Source organism: Mesoplodon bidens (assembly GCF_964165515.1).
Source record: "Mesoplodon bidens genome assembly, chromosome: 3".
NCBI classification, from domain to species: domain Eukaryota; kingdom Metazoa; phylum Chordata; class Mammalia; order Artiodactyla; family Ziphiidae; genus Mesoplodon; species Mesoplodon bidens.
In genome coordinates this window covers 143,849,185-143,869,354 of record NC_138178.1, presented here as the reverse complement: position 1 = coordinate 143,869,354, position 20,170 = coordinate 143,849,185, and the positions used below count along the sequence as shown (strand labels likewise).

Sequence of the window (20,170 nt, the reverse complement as noted above, 5' to 3'; positions counted from 1 at the left end):
GTTTCATTAGGTAACTCACTGTAAAGCTAGTGTCTCAAAGAAACTTAGAATACTGTATGCCACCACATACAGCTGTGCAAGTTATTCATTGCACAGAGACTACAATGTGAATGGGACCCCCAACTCTGTGCAGTGTACAATCTGCACAATTGTACATGGCAGCCCTGCAGGGACTCTGTGAATATTTGTATAATTTTGGTATGAAAGTAAGAGGCTTTGGCTGTGTTGGCTAATCTGAGAAAGCAGGTTGGGAAAGAGTATATGATAAGGGAGCAAAGAGGAAGGTAGCAACGAGAATGAAAGGAATCACTGTAAAAGCAGTAGCAAGTAATTCCCTGCCAGTGCCTCACCTGAAGCGCCTTCTTGCCCTGTGCTGATGTTACATTTTGACCCCTGGTGGATTCTAGAGCAGAAACCACAACAATATCTCAATATTCCATTCCACCTCTATTTTTACTACAATAGAAGTAATAAGATTCAATGTTAAAAGATTCAGTTTATTGACAGCTTTTTGTGAAAAAGTCATGTCTGTCATTTATATCTATAGACTTATAATTGTAAAAATTACCTTTAGGTTGTCTTACTTGTTTTTTCCATTGGCCCTTTCTTGTTTTCCTTTCCTTTCCTCACATGTATTCCCTTGAGAAAGGGAGGACAGATGAGGCACGGACTGAGGAAATTAGAAAAGGATTTGACAGGAGGGGAGCGAGCCAGAAAATAGTGGGGAAAGTGGAAGAGAGCTCACTAGAGAGAGAGGAAGTGAGGAGGAAAGAAAAAAGCCAAAAACAGGAGAGAAAAAAGTCAAAGAAGGAGAGAGAACTTAAATTTGAGTCTTAAATTCAAATGATGTTCCAACCTCGTCATCAAAAATGTCTTTATTCTTTCCGATGGAGCCCATTGTTAAATTTCACAGTTTCTCCCACTCTTTCTCTTTTTAGCCCTGGTTTCATAAACAGAGAATGAACCTGGCTGCTTAGGATTCCAAGGGTTCGATTTGCGGTAGTTAAGAGGAAAGTGGAAAAGAAAGATGGGTGGGGGAGGGGAGGAATCCCAGTATTTCTTAAATGATTTCCCTCTTTCTTATTTCTTGAATCTCTATCCTTGGTCTCATTTCTTTCCATCTTGGAAAAATACCACGGGATCATAGATAAGCCTATTGTTTGAGCTCACTGTAAAGAAATCAGCAAAGTTAAGGAGAATAAAGCTTAGAAAGGTAAGAAATTGAAAGTCAATAAAGGAGAAAGATGGACCCAGATCCAGAGAAGATGGGTTTAGCCTGGGCCCTGCCTTGTAGCCTTTTCATAAAAACAGTACATTTGCAGTGCCACTTTACCCAAAACCTTACTCAAAATGGAGAAGAAGTGTCATTCTTTCAAACAGCTGAGAGGTTGGAGAGATGAATTGGAGACCATGGTCCCTAACTAGCCCTGCCCAGGAGTTGTGTGAATGTGAATCTGATGGGGTTAACAGAAACAGTGATTTATTTTACTGCCATGGGAGCAGTTATTATTCTGTCTCCTGCCTAGAATAGAATCAGATTTACAAACTCACTTTCCGTCTACATTCAGTCTAAATTCAATGGGACAAGGGATTAAAATTCTACTAATCTTTGCTTTTCTTGTGGTGAAGAGTGTTGAGTGTGAAAGGGGAAGAAAGAAGTGATTCAGAGGAGTGTGATAGGGGGAAAAGAAATGCTAATCAGAGGGAAAATTGAAAAACTGTACAATCCTAAGTAAGGAAAAGTGAGAAGATATAGGAAAGGAAAGCGGGAAGAATGAGAAAGTGCATGAAAGACAACAAACAGGGAAAATAATTAATACTTTGTGAAAACTGCATGCCAAATGTGTATACTGTACCATCTTTGTGATTTAACAAGCTCAGGAGTGGAATTTTGCTGCACGTTTGCTGTATCTTTCCTCAGCTCCTGATTTCCAGAGCCCCATTTCAAGCTGCCTGATAAATTTACATAGATGGGCCACCAGGACCACAAATATGAGCTAAGAAAATCATAGCAGCAGAAAGGGCCTTGAGACAGCCAGTCATGCCCTCCTCATTCCCCCACCCATATGCACACACATTTGATAGCTGAGGAAACTGAGGCCCAGAGAGATTAAATGATGCGTTCATGAAACAGAGGAAGTGCAGTTAGAACTCAAACCTAGGGCTTTTGATTCTCAGTTCAGTGTTTCATAGCTGATTTCTTCACCTTTTCCTTCCAGATTTTCTTCTTTTTCCCAGCTTGCTTCATGGGCTCACTACCTCCTAGTCATGTTGCCTCCCAAACTCTGTCCTCCTCAGTCCTTTTTTTCTCGTGTCCACACAGGTAGTTAGTCATTAAAGCTTGTTGACTGTGTGTTCATGTCCTTATTCTCATCTCATTGCTTCTTGCCTGGCCAAGACTTTGGTACCCTTCACCTAGACTATTATAATGACATTCTGCCTCTAGCCTCTTCCAGCTTCTTTTACAGTCTTTTTTTTTTTTTTTTTTTTTTGCGGTACGCGGGCCTCTCACTGTTGTGGCCTCTCCCGTTGCGGAGCACAGGCTCCGGACACGCAGGCTCAGCGGCCATGGCTCACGGGCCCAGCCGCTCCGCGGCATGTGGGATCTTCCTGGACCGGGGCACGAACCCATGTCCCCTGCATCAGCAGGTGGACTCTCAACCACTGCGCCACCAGGGAAGTCCCCAGCTTCTCTTAGAGACTGCAGTCAGAGTATTCATCCTAAAATGTAATACTAATTTTGTCATTCCCTTGGCTTTCAGTGACTCCTCCTTACCTACCAAGTAGTACTTTCCAAACTCCTTAGTGTGGATTACAACCCCCATGACCTGGCTCCTGCCTTGCTTTCCAGCTGCCTCTCTCACTACTCCTAAATTAAACATGCCCAGCCCTGTCTCATCCCTTTGATTTTGCCCACACTGTTCCTTATATCCAGGATATTCTTGTTTCCCCTTTCCTAACTCAAAGACTGCCTCCTTTGTAGAATCTTTCATGATTTTCTCTCTTGAGCTAAAACTAAGTTCTCCACTTTTCTCATATAGGGCCTATAACATTCCTATTTATGTTATTTGTGCACATGTCTTGAGGCCAGGTAATAGGTCCTGTTATTTATTTTTAATCTCTCCCAGAGCCTGTCACAGTGCCTCATATATAATAGATAGGCAATGAACGCTTGTTCAGTTGAACAAAATTGAGTTTGTGCCAGAAGACAGGTAAGAGAATCAGTCACATATAAGATGAAAATAAAAGTATCAGTGTCCTACATTAATTTCAAATTTCCATGGCTAAAATAATGAGTGCTTCAGAATGTACAAAGAATGTACTAATTATATGTTCCTGTACTAATTATGTATTAGTGGTAAGGCTGTTGCTAGATTTATCCTTGTCTTTAGAAAATAAGAGGAAAATGTTTGCCAGTGTAGGATATCTCTGGAATTTTTGCAGATTTGATTTCTTTTTGAAATAAAATTTGGGATAGAAATTGATAGATGAAAATTCTATATATTGCGAAGAAAATTTTGTATTTTTCTTATAAACTATGATAGCATTTTCCTACATTTTTTTCAGGTTTAATACTGTAGATTGGAATATAGGTAAAACCACATTACAGTGAAGTTCACCTGGTATTTTGGACACTAAGTTCCAGTGGGAAGGCCCAAAGACAAATTCCACTTGTATAAATAGCTTTCCTGTAATCATTTGCTTTTTAAAAATTTTATTGAGCTAACATTTATTTATAACATTATATGAATTTCATGTGTATAACTTTATATTTCTACTTCTGTATATCTTACAATGTGCTCCCCACCAAAAATTTATTTTCCTTCTGTCACCATACACTTGTTCCCCTTTACCCATTTAGCCCGCCCCACCAATCATTTGCTTTTTTTTTTTTTTGGTAGGACTCTTGCAAAAGTGACTAAAAATGTCTTCAAGTGTTTTGGGTATTTTTTTCCTCTCCATTTACATTTAGTTAAATGTGCTTCTGTGTTCCTTCCATGATGTTCTTTTATGTGCATGACTGGAGCTGAGGCCTATTCTACCCCCCAGAAGTTAGACAGTAACTTAGAAGTGGGTCAGCAGCAAGTAAGGGGAGAAATCTTCACCGGTGCCTACAAGACAGCCTCTACTTCAAGCACTTGTTACAGGTTAAAGATCCCGAGACATGGAAATATGTAAGGAAAAAACTGCCAGAAAAAAACATTAAATGGTATCACCTGACAGCGAAGCAGAAGCCAAAGACGTAAGCAGGAAGAAAAGAGGGGCTAGGTGGTTTTAGATTTACCAAGAAATTGAGTTGTGGATCAATTCCCTTCCAAATCAGCAGGAATAAGAGGCCGTATCATGTTCAGGTTCTGCCCGCAGGGCTACCTTGGGAGTGGTTCACGCCCAGTGAGTTAGACATTCAGGGAACTAGGGAACTCTATCAGCACAGAAAAAAGCAAAGTGATGCCTACCACTTGAAAGATAGCATGAATATAGTCTTTGAGGCAGTTTCTGCAGGATAGGGCTCTCACAATGGAGCAAAGGCAGGAAAGGGAATGCATCAAAACATCTAGCTGGATTCCTTTGTTCTTAACTATTCTGTTCTAGGACCCAGAGGTGACTGCTTGATACCAGGGATCACAAAGAAATGTAGTGGAATTTGTTTCATACCTGAAGTGTCCGAATCAGTTCTCCTGCTCCTGTAAAAATAAATAGCACACTTCAAAGTTTTGCCAGTATAACCACAAATACTTAGAAAAGAACTACTAGGTATGAGATAATCATTCTCTAAGTACTTTGTAGGTAGTAATGAAACATATTTAGCAAGCCAAGGGTATTATTCATTATAATACATCTTAGAGTAAAATTACCTAAATTTTTGTAACATGTAAGCTATCCAACATGTAAAAGCTGTAAAAGTGAGTTGTATGTAATTACATATAACCTATTTTTATTGTAAATATCACCTGTCACTCAGTGAGGCTGTGACCATCCCTGTCCTGCTACTTCTCGAGCCCCTGAAAATTCATTTGAGGTTGAGACTCCAAGAAGCTAACTGCTGCTGCTCTGGGGCTTCCGTAAACAGAGTCAGCTGTGTTGGGAATATAGGCTCTCATAGACACGTGGGGTACATTCTGGAATGGATGGGTGACTGGGGTTACAGTGCCTACTCTGCTAGCTCTTCATCACAATCTGTATGGCCCTGATGGGAATCTTGTAGGTGAATAACATACCCAAGTGTTTGTCCAAGTTAATACACTTCTTATGGTTTAGTGGATAAAATAGGAGACTAGCTGTCAGTTTTTCAGGCTATTTCACTTTCAGAGATGTCTTTGGATAAAGAAGTTTGTTTTCTGCATGCCTGATTTTTAAAATTAATATCAAAAAATACTTATTTTCGTAACCTCATTCACATGCTAAAATATAAACTTGTCAGTTAATTTTCACCAAATCTTTGTTCCTTGGCTACATTTCAGTAACTCTTTTGGAAGTATTGCTGTTTGAGTAAAAGGGTTTGCGAATAATAATTATCCTTAGATAATATTTTCCCAGATAAATGTGCAAAGACATAATTCTGATCCATTTAAGAGGTCTGGCAAATCCATGCAGTTCAGGTTCTACAATGGATCTTAAGGTTAAATTAGTAATTTTCTGAGAAGTTTGCAAACAACTACTCATGTACCAAGTGGGTCTGGTGATTTAAATAAGGTTGAGTTTAATGATAAAAGTTTTCAAGAGACTGAGAAATATCAAGAAAGTGTACTTAAAAACAAAATAGGTGCAAATTAAAATAAAGCCTGCCATTATCCTCTTTAAAACAAAGGGAAGAGTCACAGTAGCACTATTGCCAAGGTATGAGAAGGAATATAAATGCTTTATAAAGTAAATCCTTCACTTCTAAAGCACCTAAAATGACATTATACAAGTCTCCAGCGTCTTTCATTCATCTAGATTTAAGTTGCTCAATTTACATTTTAAAGACCAATGAATCTAAGGGCAAAATATTCAACGACGTCATTGTTTAATTTTTTTTTCCATTGTTCCAAAGTATACGGTTAGAAAGTGTCACTGAAATCCATGGTCTTGGAGAAGAAAAATGAATATATACTAGAATTTATTTATCACTCTCACAGTGTCCTGACTTAATCCTGCAATTGTCCCAGGATTAAGCATCAGTGAATCCCATTCTGTTCTTTGATCTTATCACATCTTTCATTTATAATGAACATTCTCAAATTAGGCTCTAGCTAGTAATTAAGTTCTTGATGTAAATAGGCAATAAAATATAATTTATGCTTGATTAAATTGGACTTAAGAGGATTAGTTAGAACCAAAATTTGTTTTTTGCTTTGTTTTTATCTATCTCTTTCTTTCTCTACAGTAGGGTCAGCAGCTAGATCACACAGGAAGCTGAGAGACTGAAGGGCAGGGCCTGGAAGAGTTTGGGATTTGCTAACCAAGATCCTTTTCAATCTTTAAAATTCTAAGATTTTTGCTATTTATATAAGCATTCATTTTCTCATCATTTCTAATAGTGGTCATAATAGTGAGACTAACAAAATTTTGCACCTGCAGATCATTTTTCAACCTAAAAACTTAAGTTCTCTCTACAATTTTTAATATTTAAAAAAACTGCTAAGAGCTTATCTAATGCTCAGAGGACTTTTAGGGTAGCAAGACTGTTCTTTATGTGGATACGTGTCAGTATGCATGTGTCAAAACCCACAAAACTGTGCAACACAGAGAGTGAACATTAAACTAGGGACTATAGTTAATAATAATGTATCAATATTGTTCATTAATTGTAACAAATGTACCACACTAATGCAGGTGTTAATAATAGGGGAAACTGGGGATGAGAGGAGGGTGAGGACGTGGCAGTGGGGTGGGTATACGGGGCTGTATGTACTATCTGCTCAATTATTCTGTAAATCTAAAACTGTACTTTAAAAAAGTTTACTAATTATTTTGTTTAAGTTTTTTTTTTAAAGGCATTAACAGTTAATCCAGTGCTTCAGGGCATCTATTATTTGCAAAAGAGCAAGGAAAGAAGTTGAAATGATTTAAACAGTTAAACTTGTTAGATTTTGAATCGTGTGTTTCTGAAGACTTAGACAAGGGCAGGACAGAATTTGAGACATAATGAATGAAATAAAGCAGAAGGAAGATGTCAGAATGATCCAACCTGATTAATTATTATTTAGGACAAATTGCTAGATTGGATGGATTCATTTTTATCTCATTTGTTTTTTAGAAATCTTATGCTTTTCTATGAAAGTCATACTCATACACAGCAAAAGATATATTTTCTATTGAGTGGCACCTGCCTCTATACATTTGCCTCTTACATTCTTTGTTTTTCTCTCACTACTTCTGACAGATGATTGACTACTTTTTAAATCTCCCTTCCTGGGCTTCCCTGGTGGCGCAGTGGTTGAGAATCTGCCTGCTAATGCAGGGGACACGGGTTCGAGCCCTGGTCTGGGAGGATCCCACATGCCGTGGAGCAACTGGGCCTGTGAGCCACAACTACTGAGCCTGCACATCTGGAGCCTGTACTCCGCAACAAGAGAGGCCACGATAGTGAGAGGCCCGTGCACCACGATGAAGAGTGGCCCCTGCTTGCCACAACTAGAGAAAGCCCTCACACAGAAACGAAGACCCAACACAGCAAAAATTTAAAAAAAATAAAATAAATTAAATCTCCCTTCCTTCTTTCTCCTCTAACACATCAGACTTCCAGTAGTCCTCCTGGGCATTATTTAGTTCCACTGAAAGAACTCAGTGGTTACCATCAAGAAATAATAGATCAGTGTTCTGAGGGAAATTTCTCTATTTCAGCTACTTCTCCACCCTTAATCTGAAGCAGGAAAGTTTCTTCCATCTGGAAAATAAATAAATAAATAAAAGCATTCCATCTGAAAGCAGCAGAATACACATTCTTTTTAAGTGCATATGGAACATTCTCCAAGATAGATCACATGATGGGCCACAAAACAAGCCTCAGTGACCTTAAGAAAATTGAAATCATATCAAGCATCTTTTCCTACTACAATGCTGTGAGCTTAAGAAATCAACTACAAGAAAAAAACTGCAAAAACCCACAAATACATGGAGGCTAAACAATATGCTACTAAACAACCAATGGATCACTGAAGAAATCAAACAGGAAATTGAAAAGAAATACCTAGAAACAAATGAAAATGAAAATACGACGATCCAAAACCTATGGGACGCAGCAAATGCAGTTCTAAGAAACAAGAAAAATCTCAAACAACCTAACTTTACACCTAAAGCAACTAGAGAAAGAACAAACAAAATCCAAAGTTAGTAGAAGGAAAGAAATCATAAAGATCAGAGCAGAAACAAGCGAAATAGAGATGAAGAAAACAATAGAAAAGATCAATGAACTAAAAGCTGGTTCTTTGAAAGGATAAACAAAACTGATAAACCTTTAGCCAGGCTCATCCAGAAAAAGAGAGGGCTCAAATCGATAAAATTAGAAATGAAAAAAAAGAAGTTACAGCTGACACCACAGAAATACAAAGGATCATAAGAGACTACTACAAGCAACTATATGCCCCCAAAATGGACAACTTAGAAGAAATGGACAAATTATTAGAGAGGTACAATCTCCCAAGACTGAACCAGGAAGAAATAGAAAATATGAACAGACCAAACACGAGTACTGAAATTGAATCTGTGATTTAAAAACTCCCAACAAGCAAAAGTCCAGGACCAGATGGCTTCACAGCTGAATTCTATCAAACATTTAGAGAAGAGTTAACACCTATCCTCTGAAGCTATTCCAAAAAATTGCAGAGGAAGGAACACCTGCAAACTCAGTCTATGAGGCCACCATCACCCTGATACCAAAACCAGACAAAGATACCACAAAAAAAGAAAATTACAGGCCAATATCACTGATGAACTTAGATGAAAATATCCTCAACAAAATACCAGCTAACCAAATCCAGCAATACATTAAAAGGATCATACACCATGATCAAGTGGGATTTATCCCAGGGATGCAAGGATTTTTCAACATTTGCAAATCAATCAGTGTGATACACCACATCAACGAATTGAAGAATAAAAGCCATATGATCATCTCAATAGATGCAGAAAAAGTTTTTTGTTTTTTTTGTTTTGTTTTTTTTGCGGTACGCAGGCCTCTCACTGTTGTGGCCTCCTCCGCTGCGGAGCACAGGCTCCGGACGCGCAGGCTCAGCAGCCATGGCTCATAAGCACAGCCGCTCCGCGGCATGTGGGATCTTCCCGGACCGGGGCACGAACCCGTGTCCCCTGCATCGGCAGGCGGACTCCCAACCACCGCGCCACCAGGGAAGCCCGCAGAAAAAGTTTTTGACAAAATTCAACACCCAGTTATGATACAAACTCTCCAGAAAGTGGGCATAGAGGGAACCTACCTCAACATAATAAAGGCCATGTATGACAAACCCACAGCTAATATCATGACAATGGTGAAAAACTGAAAGCATTTCCTCTAAGATTAGGAATAAGACAAGGATGTCCACTCTCACCACTTTTATTCAACATAGTTTTGGGAGTCCTAGCTATGGCAATCAGAGAAGAAAAAGACATGAATTGATTTTTTTTTTATTGGGGTATAGTTGATTTACAATGTTGTGTTAGTTTCTGCTGTACAGTGAAGTGAATCAGCTATATGTATACATATATCCCCTCTTTTTTGGATTTCCTTCCCACTTAGGTCCACCACAGAGCATTGAGTAGAGTTCCCTGTGCTATACAACAGGTTCTCATTAGTTATCTATATGAATTGATTTTTAATATTTTTTTTTAATCCAAACTTCAAAGCTCTTGGTCATATAGGAAAAATTTCTGAAGAAGCCTCCCTTGAGTTTGAGCTGATTGTTCTTCCTATGGCTATGAAGGGGAATCCTCATTTTGGCTCTGGCGCCTCAGGAGAAGCCCTCACAAGCCTTGCTCAGCCCTTCTTTGTACCTAGGACTGGCTTCTCATAAGGCAACAGTTCTCAAACCTGATTGTACATTTGAACCACTGGGAAGCCTATTACAACACAAAATGCTGAGACCATCCCAGAGTTTATGATTCAGCAGGGTGGGGGTGGGCCTGAGAATTTACATCATTAACTGGCTCCCAGGTGATGCTGCTGACCAGCCACACATTAAGAACCACTGGTATAGAAACCCTAGATAGGACACGATGCTTTGCTTAAGCATACAACCAAAAGTATTGAAATTATAATCAAGATCCACCAACACCTTGAATGTATTGGCACTTGGATCTAGAGGCCCTAGAATTGTGAGAAATGTGGCTGCCCAGGAGCAAAAGCAAATGTTACGCTGACTTCAAGGCTTAGGAATCCTCTAAGGATCATCCATATTCCTTCCTTTCCCTGAACCCCTTCTTAGCTGGGAAAGAAGGTTAAGAAGAAAGCCAGTTTTGAACACATAACCCTCAGTCAATTAAGATACTTTGTTTTCTGTTTGTGTTTTTGTTTTGACAGAATAGCCAACTTTCTTTTATCTACGCTGTTGGAAATGAAGTAATAGTGACAATAATGATCATTTACTGACCACCTAACATGTCCCATTTATAATTGTTATGCAGTCAGTCAGCTTGGAACTCTATTCCCTCAGAGCTCCACCCTCCCTTCAATCTCTGCCATTCCTCAGAGAAGCAGTTCCTGACCACTTTTATAAAATATCCCTACTCCCTCCTCAAATCCTTCTGTTACCTTTTGTTTTCTCGCAGCACATTCCAGCTGGCATAATATACTTTATTTGATTATTATCTATACCCTCCACTAGAATGAAACACTCCATGACTTGTTTTCACTGCTGTATTTCCAATCTCTAGCACATAGAAGGTGCTCAGTAAATATTATTGAATGAATGAATCAAACTTCTAAAAAGTTTGTTTCCCTGTTTTCCCCTGTTCCTTTTTTTTTTTTTTTTTTTTTTTAAATTTTATTTTATTTTATTTTGCAGTACGCGGGCCTCTCACTGTTGTGGCCTCTCCCGCTGCGGAGCACAGGCTCCGGACGCGCAGGCTCAGCGGCCATGGCTCACGGGCCCAGCCGCTCCGGGGCATGTGGGATCTTCCCGGACCGGGGCACGAACCCGTGTCCCCTGCATCGGCAGGCGGACTCTCAACCACTGCGCCACCAGGGAAGCCCCCCCTGTTCCTTTTTATATTTAAAAAGAACTTAGACATAATTCATGACATTCCTCATTTTCATTCTTGCTAATATAGCATTTAGATCTCTATATTTTTCTCTGGTTTCTTATTAGCTGTTATTCCAGAATGATCATATTAATTTTTATCTTTATAATACCACAGTGTCTCTCACATTCATCTTGCAATTGGGTATTACAATTATAAAAATAGTTTTTCAGATTATTAAGTTATTCATTGGAAATGTAGAAAAGGGTAAGGGATATGTAGAGAAGAAAATACAGAGAAGTGTAAAGATAACAATACCCATAATTACTCTAGCCTCTAACTCCAAAATGTGGACATCCTGATTCTGTTATTTTCTTCAGCACACACCACTGACACCAGGCAGATAGCCCAGGATGCTAACTGAATGGTGTGAGAAGTTGGTGTGAAAATAAAAATTAGACAAAGTTGAACGAAATGTGGATAATTGAGTTGATTATGTTATCATTCAATTACATTGTATGTATGTCTGAGAATCTTCAGCGAACAATGCCCTAGTTGCAGGGACTTGAAAGCATGCACTTATTTACATACTTCACATCTTAGCATCACTTGGCATTTCCCTGCCTCACATACCTGGATTCTTCAGCCTTGAGAGCTGTGCTTTTAGAGTCTGTTGTCCTTATTTCAGAGGGTCTATCGCTCATCTCTTTGGATTTATTTGTCTCACCTTCTTCTGGAGTCAAGGTAGTTTGCAAACATCTTTCACCTTCGAAAGTCAGCATTAGGTTTGAGATGGTGACATGTTTTGAGGATTCTCTAAGCTCATTCTTAATTTTTGTATCTTGTAGACAACCAGCCTTCAGAATATTTTCCATTTTTTCCTTTGAAAATAACAAGCGGCAGCAAATCAGGGAGCAGAAGAGCATCATACAGAAGCAGATGATTTAAGGAGCAGTAATCATTTCATCTATATTTACTGAGTGGCCTCAAGTGCACAGGCACCATGATGAGGGGGGTGAGCCTTGGTATTGCACAGCCATTGAGAAGAGCCCAGGCGGGTGCTGGAGGCTGGCAGCATGGGGACCTGACACAGCACATGCTAAAACTCATGTGGTCAGGGACACCAATGTCACCTCACACAAGAAAATTAGGACTCAATTGCAGGACTTCCTCTCCCTGAATTGGCAGGAAAGGAAGGTTTTCTAGAAATGCCTCGACACCTGCTCCCCAACCCAAGGTTGCTCTTGATTTAAGAGCATCTAATAGGTGACAGGAGTTGGAGGTTCCTAGTAATACTAAAGAGTTTGTTTTTCAAAAGACTTAGAATCTAAAACTTGGTACCTTAAAATATCTCCCATTCTAATGTCCTGGTTTCTGTTAATACACCACTTCTGTCACTCCCCGCCTTCCTTGGAATCTCTCTCAGGCCTCAGAGCAATAGGTCAGCTGGTCTTAAGGACCTTGTCTATCTGGGACTTCCCTGGTGGTCCAGTGGTAAAGAATCTGCCTTCCAATGCAGGGGACGCGGGTTCGATCCCTGGTCAGGCAACTGAGATCCCACGTGCCGCCGGGCAACTAAGCCTGCGCGCCTCAACAAGAGAGCCCGCGTGCCGCAAACTACAGAGCCCATGAGCTCTGAAGCCCACACACCACAACCAGGAAAAGCCCATGTTCCACAACGAAAGATCCCGCGTACCGCAACTAAGACCCTATGCAGCCAAAAATTAAAATAAATAAATAATAAATCTTTAAAAAAAGACCCTGTCTCTCTGATGTCATTCACATCTGCACCTTCTTCCTCCCTTTGTCATTATGTAGTCCATCACCTCTATGGCTGTTCCTTGAAAATAATGCAATAACCTTCTTTAAAGCTAAAACATTTTTTCTGACAATGAAAGTAATGTATATTTATCATAGAATATTTAGAAAATCCTAAGAGCTATAAAGTTAGAGGGAGAAAATTATTGCTTGCTTGATGCCACAGGCCAGAAATAACTACCATGACACATTTCATTCCGATCTTTCTGTCCATTTATTTATTTTGGATGTGTCTGCTTTGTGGTCATATCCCACTTTTTTCACTTAATGATTTATTATAAAAATTTCCCCATGTTATTAAAAACTGTGTAAAGCTACCTGAATTTTTCTAATTAAAAATTATTTTTATTGGAGGAAACAAAAAAATCAGAAATATATAAAGAAGAAAACATCAATTGCTTATAAAATTGCAATCTAGAAATAAACTACTGTTAACAATATGACTTTTCCCCCTCCTATTGTCTGTGTGTTTACATGCATTTTTATGTAATAAGGATCATATTCTTTACTTCATTTTTCACTCAGGTTTACATCATAAACATTTTTCCAAGTAAAGAAAAATTCTCCAACAATTTTAACAGCTACAGAGTAGTCATTCGTTTAACAAATATTTCCTGAGTGACTATGATCTTGCCAGTCACTGTGGTTGCTCCTGAATGAGATAAACATGGCACCTGACCTTTGTGGATTTAAATTCATTTAGCCATTTCTCTGTGGTGGATGTTTAGCTTACTTCCGTATTTTCATTATTTCATTTTTATAAACATGGTATAGATGTGGTATGATTAACATCTTTATAGCTAAATCCTCATTCCTATTGATGATTAACTCCTTAAGAAAGATTCTTAAAAGTGGAATCACTGAGTCAAAGGGTGTCAACATTTCTAGGTTCTTGACTCATAATGATTTCAAGAAAGTTTGTTCCAATTCTCACCCTACCATGAATCTTTACAAATTCCAAGGTGACCCCACCTTTACTAACACTGACTATTTTTATTCTTTTAATTAGCAGTTCTATAGGTGAAATTTTTTTCAAGTTTGCATTTCTTTGATTACTAGTGAGGTAAAACTTTTCCACTAAATTCATTAGCTAGCGTTTTCTTCTAGAAATGTCCATCTTTGTCCTCTGCCATTTTTCTGTTGTGGGCCCCACGGAGGTTTCTCAGCAGCAGTCTACACACTGACCTCTTTACCTGCAACCCATCCTTCCATCAGACTAATCTTCTAAAAACACAGCTCCTTCACTCCCTTACACAGTGATTTTGTGGCTAAGGTTTGCCCAAGGACTGAGTCTACACTTCTTATTTTGGCATTCAAGGTTTGCAAGCAACTTTCCATCCTATATCCTAATATTTTCCACATATATTATGCTCCAGCCAAACTGATTTATTCTCAGATGCGTCTCTGTGTTTTTCCACTTTCTGGCCCTTTCTAAAGATGCTCACTTTGGGTATTTTATTTTCTTATTCCCACCTTCACTTCTTATTGAAATTTCACCCCATCCTTCAGTATACTTCATACTTTTGTGTACATTTAAACCTTAATATAGCCCTTGCATGATATTAGTATCCTCATTTGAGAGATGAGGAAACAGACTCATGTAGGTTCAGTGACTTGGCCAAACTAATATGCAGCAGGGCAAGATTCCAACCCAGGACTTCTGACTCTGATAACAAAGTTCCTTCTATCCCACCATAGCTTTCTGATACAGGGTTAAGTTGTATGGTATGGATGTGCACTGCCTGTTTCAGGGAACATCTTACAACTCTTTTACACCAGGGTTCAGGTATCAGAACTCATTATTAATATTAGGTTACTCAGAGTAAGTTCCATAGCATTTTATTTATTTATTTATGTATTTATTTATTTTGCGGTACGCAGGCCTCTCACTGTTGTGGCCTCTCCCGTTGTGGAGCACAGGCTCCGGATGCGCAGGTTCAGCGGCCATGGCTCACAGGCCCAGCCGCTCCACAGCATGTGGGATCTCCCCGGACCAGGGCACGAACCTGTGTCCCCTGCATCGGCAGGCGAACTCTCAGCCACTGTGCCACCAGGGGAGCCCTCCATAGCATTTTGATAATCGATGTCAGGTAGCTTACCAAAGAAGGTGAAAGAGAGTGATTATTAGAGAATGAAAGTCTTCTATGTCACATACCTTTTCCTAAGTCTTCTATGTCACATACCTTTTCCTCCCGCTTGGCCCTGAGTATCTCATCACTTTCAAACACCACTGTGATCCCTGAGCCCACTGTGACATTGCAGATGTCCGTGACTTCTGTGACTTCTGTGACAATTCTTGTATCTGGGGCCTCGGTGACCTCATTTTCTGGAATATCCGTGACATCGGTGACATCGGTGATGTCCGTGAATTCTGAGAAATCAGTGCTTTCTATGCCATTGATGGGGTCTGAACATATGTACAGGTGTGGGGTCTGTTCAGCTGTGAAGGCTGCAATATCCATGATGTCCATTGACCCTGTGATGTCTGTGCTGTTTGTGATTTCTAAGAGGCTGGAGACTTCTGACACTTTGGAAGCTTTGGCTTTCTCCTCATTCAAGAGGGAGATGAGTTCCACCCACTGATGGAATAGGGTGTCTTGTTTGCATGCAGGGGCACACAGCTGTAAGTAGTAGGCTTGGCCACTCACCAGCTTTACTTTGATGCGCATATTCTCAGCATCATGCACAGAAAGAGTCACAAACTGCAGAGGGAGAAACCTGCAGACAAATGCAAATATCATCTAGAGGCCTGATTGGAAACTATCATGAGGACTTTCCTTTTATAGCAGTTTGTGGCGTGAGACTCAGGACAACAGGCGTGTCTCTCTGACAGGCCTGGGGAGGGGCAGGCATGGGATGGGGCAGGACCTTCTTGTGGCCATATGTTCCCAGGTCTGGTTCTTAGCTTTCGAGGGTCAAAACTTTGATTTTTAGTACATGTAATCAGGCTCCTGAGGGCCATCTTGCCTGAATCATACTAAGACTCTAATGCACTAAAATATCAACTGTTTATTATTTATTTAGGAGAAGTTGTCCCATTTAGTTAATCCTGCAAGGTTGAGACTCAGAGAAGTTAGTGATTTGCTGTGGGTCCTACAGCAAGTTGGTGGCTTGAGACAAGACCAGAGCTAATTCTGATGGAAGTTGGGATAGGGTGGGGGGAATGTTCTAGAGAGGCATTTTATTATGAGCCTTCAGTTCCTGTTACTTAGGTTTAATTTTTGAAAAGTGAATGGCCTGTTTGACTTCCAGGTTGTCAAACTATCTCCCCAGACTTTAAGGATGTGACTCTCTCACCTGCAGCAGGGAGCACAAGTGAGATGCTCCCTTGGACCACTTGTCATCTGTGTTTCTGGTCTCAGCTCCTCAGGGGTAAAGCATGTTTTCTGAGAGGTCTTTAACCTCTTCCCTTTGTAACTCACCTGGTGAGCACCAGATTCTCTGGAGAAGGAGATGTCAGAAGACTTTTTAAAAGGGGTTCTGAATCTTTTCGGGCGGTGGGTGTCAGATGAGCCAACAGCATCACGTTGGGGGTCTTGAGGGTGGGACTGGAAGAGCAGATGCCTACAGTCACCCAGTTGGCTTGGTTATGAAGGTAAATGGATTCACCTCTCCTGTTGACCTGAGGCAGAGAACAGGAAGAGGAGTTTTCTGTTAAAGTGTGTGGCCCTGACAACCTCGTTTACCCAAGCAGTGTAGGAATAAAGGAGAAATGAACCATGATGCCTTTGTTCATGTGAATTCTTAGAGATATCACAGAGAACAGACAGACACAGTCTCTGACCTGTGGGGTCCACTGGGGAAGGCGAACATTAAACAAGTATGTCACTAAGCGTTGTTGTAAGTGTTACTGAGTATAAGTTCAGGGTGCTGTGCTGTGGAGCACATCGCAGAAAACTTGACTTGGGAGGAAGAAGGCAGTGGTGTGCTGTTAAGTGTGTAACTACTGTCTCTCGGGAGATACTCATAAGTTTATTATCAATTTCACTGGTATAAAAGATGAGTAGCACACAATTTACAGACAATGATATACCATACTCTTTATGTTAAATCCATACAACCAACTGATTCTCCCAGAAGTCAAACTTGTATCCATAACCTCAAGATAATCGTAAAATGTAGTAATATAATAGGAATGATGAGTTTTGAGTATTTGTTGCCTTTGTTTTTTTTTGGGGGGGGGGTACTTCTAAAAAACATTTACTTATTTATTTATTTCCGCTGCACCGGGTCTTAGTTGCGGCATGTGGGCTCTTAGTCACGGCATGTGGACTTCTTAGTTGCAGCATGCAGACTTTTAGTTGCAGCATGCATGTGGGATCTAGTTCCCCGACCAGGGATCAAACCCAGGCCCCCTGCATTGGGAGTGCAGAGTCTCACCCACTGGACCACCAGGGAAATCCCTTGTTGCCTTTGTTTTGAATAGTTTTATTTATAAGTTTATACAATTTAATTCTTAATGATGGCTGTGTTTAACAATTGACTTGTTAACTTCCTGAACACTTACCAATCGGCCAGCTCCAGCACACCCTCACCATAGGGTCAGAAAATCCTCCCCTGAGGAAGGGACCTCTAGCTGAGACCTGAACAATGTGGGACATAGACTGGCTGAGAATCTCTGCCAGTTGGAAGAGGAGGAGACTGGAAAGTGGGTAGACAGGGATGTGAAGGAAGCCAGAGAGGGGAAACACTTGGTTTCTCAGCTGTACATTAACTGCTTCAAAAAAAAATAAATGACTTAAAAGCAAATATATTTAGAAAGAGATTGTAGCCTACACTATTGATTACCTACCCAAAGCCATGCTCCTATTCTTCTGGATTAATGGAATTCTGGTTTTGTCCAGTATCTACCCCTCAGGGATGCTGCCCCAGCTGAGGAGCTAAATCCTGATCCACCTAAACTGTCATGGTGATCCATTCCATCCCCTGGCCAGTGATTGCTCTCAGCAGGCCCTGGCTGATGAGACACTACTGGGGGCCTCCTGGAGGCTCTGGGAAAGGGTTCTCAGCCCTCACAGACAGTTCAAGGATGAGACACATCCCTTCCGTTGCTGGCAGCTGTCATGCCCTGTTTGCATGTGATATTACGAAGGGAGTGAATTTGAGGGTGACAGAACAAAAAGAGACAACCCGGGTCCTTGATGACTCCCATGAGTGAGTTGATGTCCTGTGGTTCTTTCACTCTGCTTGAGATAATTGTTGTTCTTTTTTGCTCACAGTTGAGTCAGGAACCTTGATAACTTACTGCCAAAGACATACCGACCACAAGAGGTTGGGTGTGTTAAAGGGAATAACATATCCAGTTAAGACATGGGGCCATGTCTGATTTATAGAATACTGACTGCCTCTCCCAGTGTTCATTAGAGCTTGAAAATGGTTATTTGAAAAAGGTGCAGAAGTGTGAAAAATAAAATAAAAAGATTATTAGTAGGAAAGAAGCACACAGAAGGTAAAGAACATCAAATCACAGCATCACATGCGTTCTGGGGCATGACTTAAACGTTAGTGTTCTTCGAGGCATCCCCTACCTCCTATGGTGTCTGGAAGTGAGGAGGTCTCCCATCAGTGCAGAGAATGTGTGTATGTTGTCGTTCCTGTCACTCCTTTGTAGAATAAGCCGAGGAGCTGCTTAAATGGGCGTTTCACGTTAGACTTGGTTGTGACATTTCCATGAAGTTTAAGGGTATGGCCCACACCATTTAACTCATTTCCCTGTTTCTTTGTCTGAATTTTTTTTTCCCCCTTTGGCCATACCTCACAGGCTGCGGAACTTCCCCAACCAGTGATCGAACCTGCACCCCCCTGCAGTGGAAGCATAGAGTCTTAACCCCTGGGCCTCCAGGGAAGCCCCTGTCTGAATAATTTAATGTTGAATGTTTAGTGGAAAGTTAGAACTGCTCTCAGATGCATTGAAGTGTAGTTTCATTCATAATGTAGGTACATTTTTAGGAGAAGGAAACTTTTCTCCCTGACACAATTTGACAATTATATTTTACCTTCAGAACTAAGAACCAAAATGCATTTTAATCCCTAGCTGTGTCAGAGATATTAGTCTTTAAAATGTCTCCTAAGTTAAGCAGTTATCTGAGTGCTTTCCTGTGGCAGAATATTCTAAAAATGACTATAATCTCTTTGTGTAGTTTTGGGGAGATGATGATAGAATGAAAATTTCAGTAGACTTGGGACAGAATTTCTAGGTAAGAGTTTGTTGGGAAAATTTGAAATGAATTTTCCTTTTACATTATAATTATTTTAGGTTGTTTGAAGTTCCCAAACTATTCCTTTTAATTGTGTCACACATTCCCTTGCCACGTTAAAACAATTTTTCCAACTTTTTCTGTTGTCTTGGAGAAAATTAATTACCAAAGTTATTAGAACTTAATTCAGGGCTCAATTATTATTTACCTGGATAAAATTGCTTTCTAATATGGGAGGAGATACAAAAGGGGCATACTCTCCTTCATCCAACATATTTTGAAGCTCTCCTGGATCCTTGGAGTCTGGGACACAGATGTCATCTTGCTTGTCTATCCTCGTAGTAGACTTCCTGTTATTCTTCTTCATTGTGCTTATGTATAAACCTCAGAAAGTTGAAGAAATGGAAATACAATGAACAGAGCCAGAGAAAATCTAATATAATAATTAAGTCACCTCACTTATCCACTAATCCAACAAATTTTATCAATATCTATGACATTCCAGGGACCGTGGTGGGCACTGGAGATCCATGTGAATAAGACCAATAAGATGCCTGCCCTCATGCAGGTTACAATCTCTGGGGAAACACTGAGTAAGCAAGAAGATGTTGGATGATAAGGGCTACAAAGATTCTGGATCAGATGCATGTGATAAAAATTGTCTGCGGTGTGGGGCTGGCAACAGAAATTAGTTAGGGTGGTTAGGGGAGGCCTCTCAGCATACATCCCTCCTCCCCAAACCATTATTTTCCATCTTCCTAATTAATGGTACCTCTATCCTTCCCAGCATGCACAGGCCTAAAGTCCTTTTCTGTAAGTAGGGTATACCACACTAACCATACTAACCTGAGACCACCTCTTCCTGACCATTCACCCATGACCGAGGCTTAGTGAACAGTGGGTATCTATCTAGTCACTGACAGCTGTACATCTCCTGCTGTCACTCTGGCTCTGTCTCCAGAAACTGCTTCAGTAGACACCAATGCCTCTACATCATT

General features: G+C 40.3%; 1 protein-coding gene across 1 annotated transcript; it reads right to left on the bottom strand.

Annotated features, from left to right (window-relative positions):
• Positions 1 to 1,663: 1,663 nt before the first annotated feature.
• GARIN2 (golgi associated RAB2 interactor family member 2) lies at positions 1,664 to 19,539 on the bottom strand (the record flags this gene model as incomplete). The annotated part of the gene is made up of 6 exons (XM_081228551.1): positions 1,664 to 1,728; positions 4,657 to 4,685; positions 11,791 to 12,038; positions 15,159 to 15,693; positions 16,398 to 16,597; positions 19,381 to 19,539. The coding sequence occupies 6 exons, from the start codon at positions 19,537 to 19,539 to the stop codon at positions 1,664 to 1,666; spliced, it is 1,236 nt and encodes a 411-aa protein (XP_081084677.1).
• Positions 19,540 to 20,170: the final 631 nt, after the last annotated feature.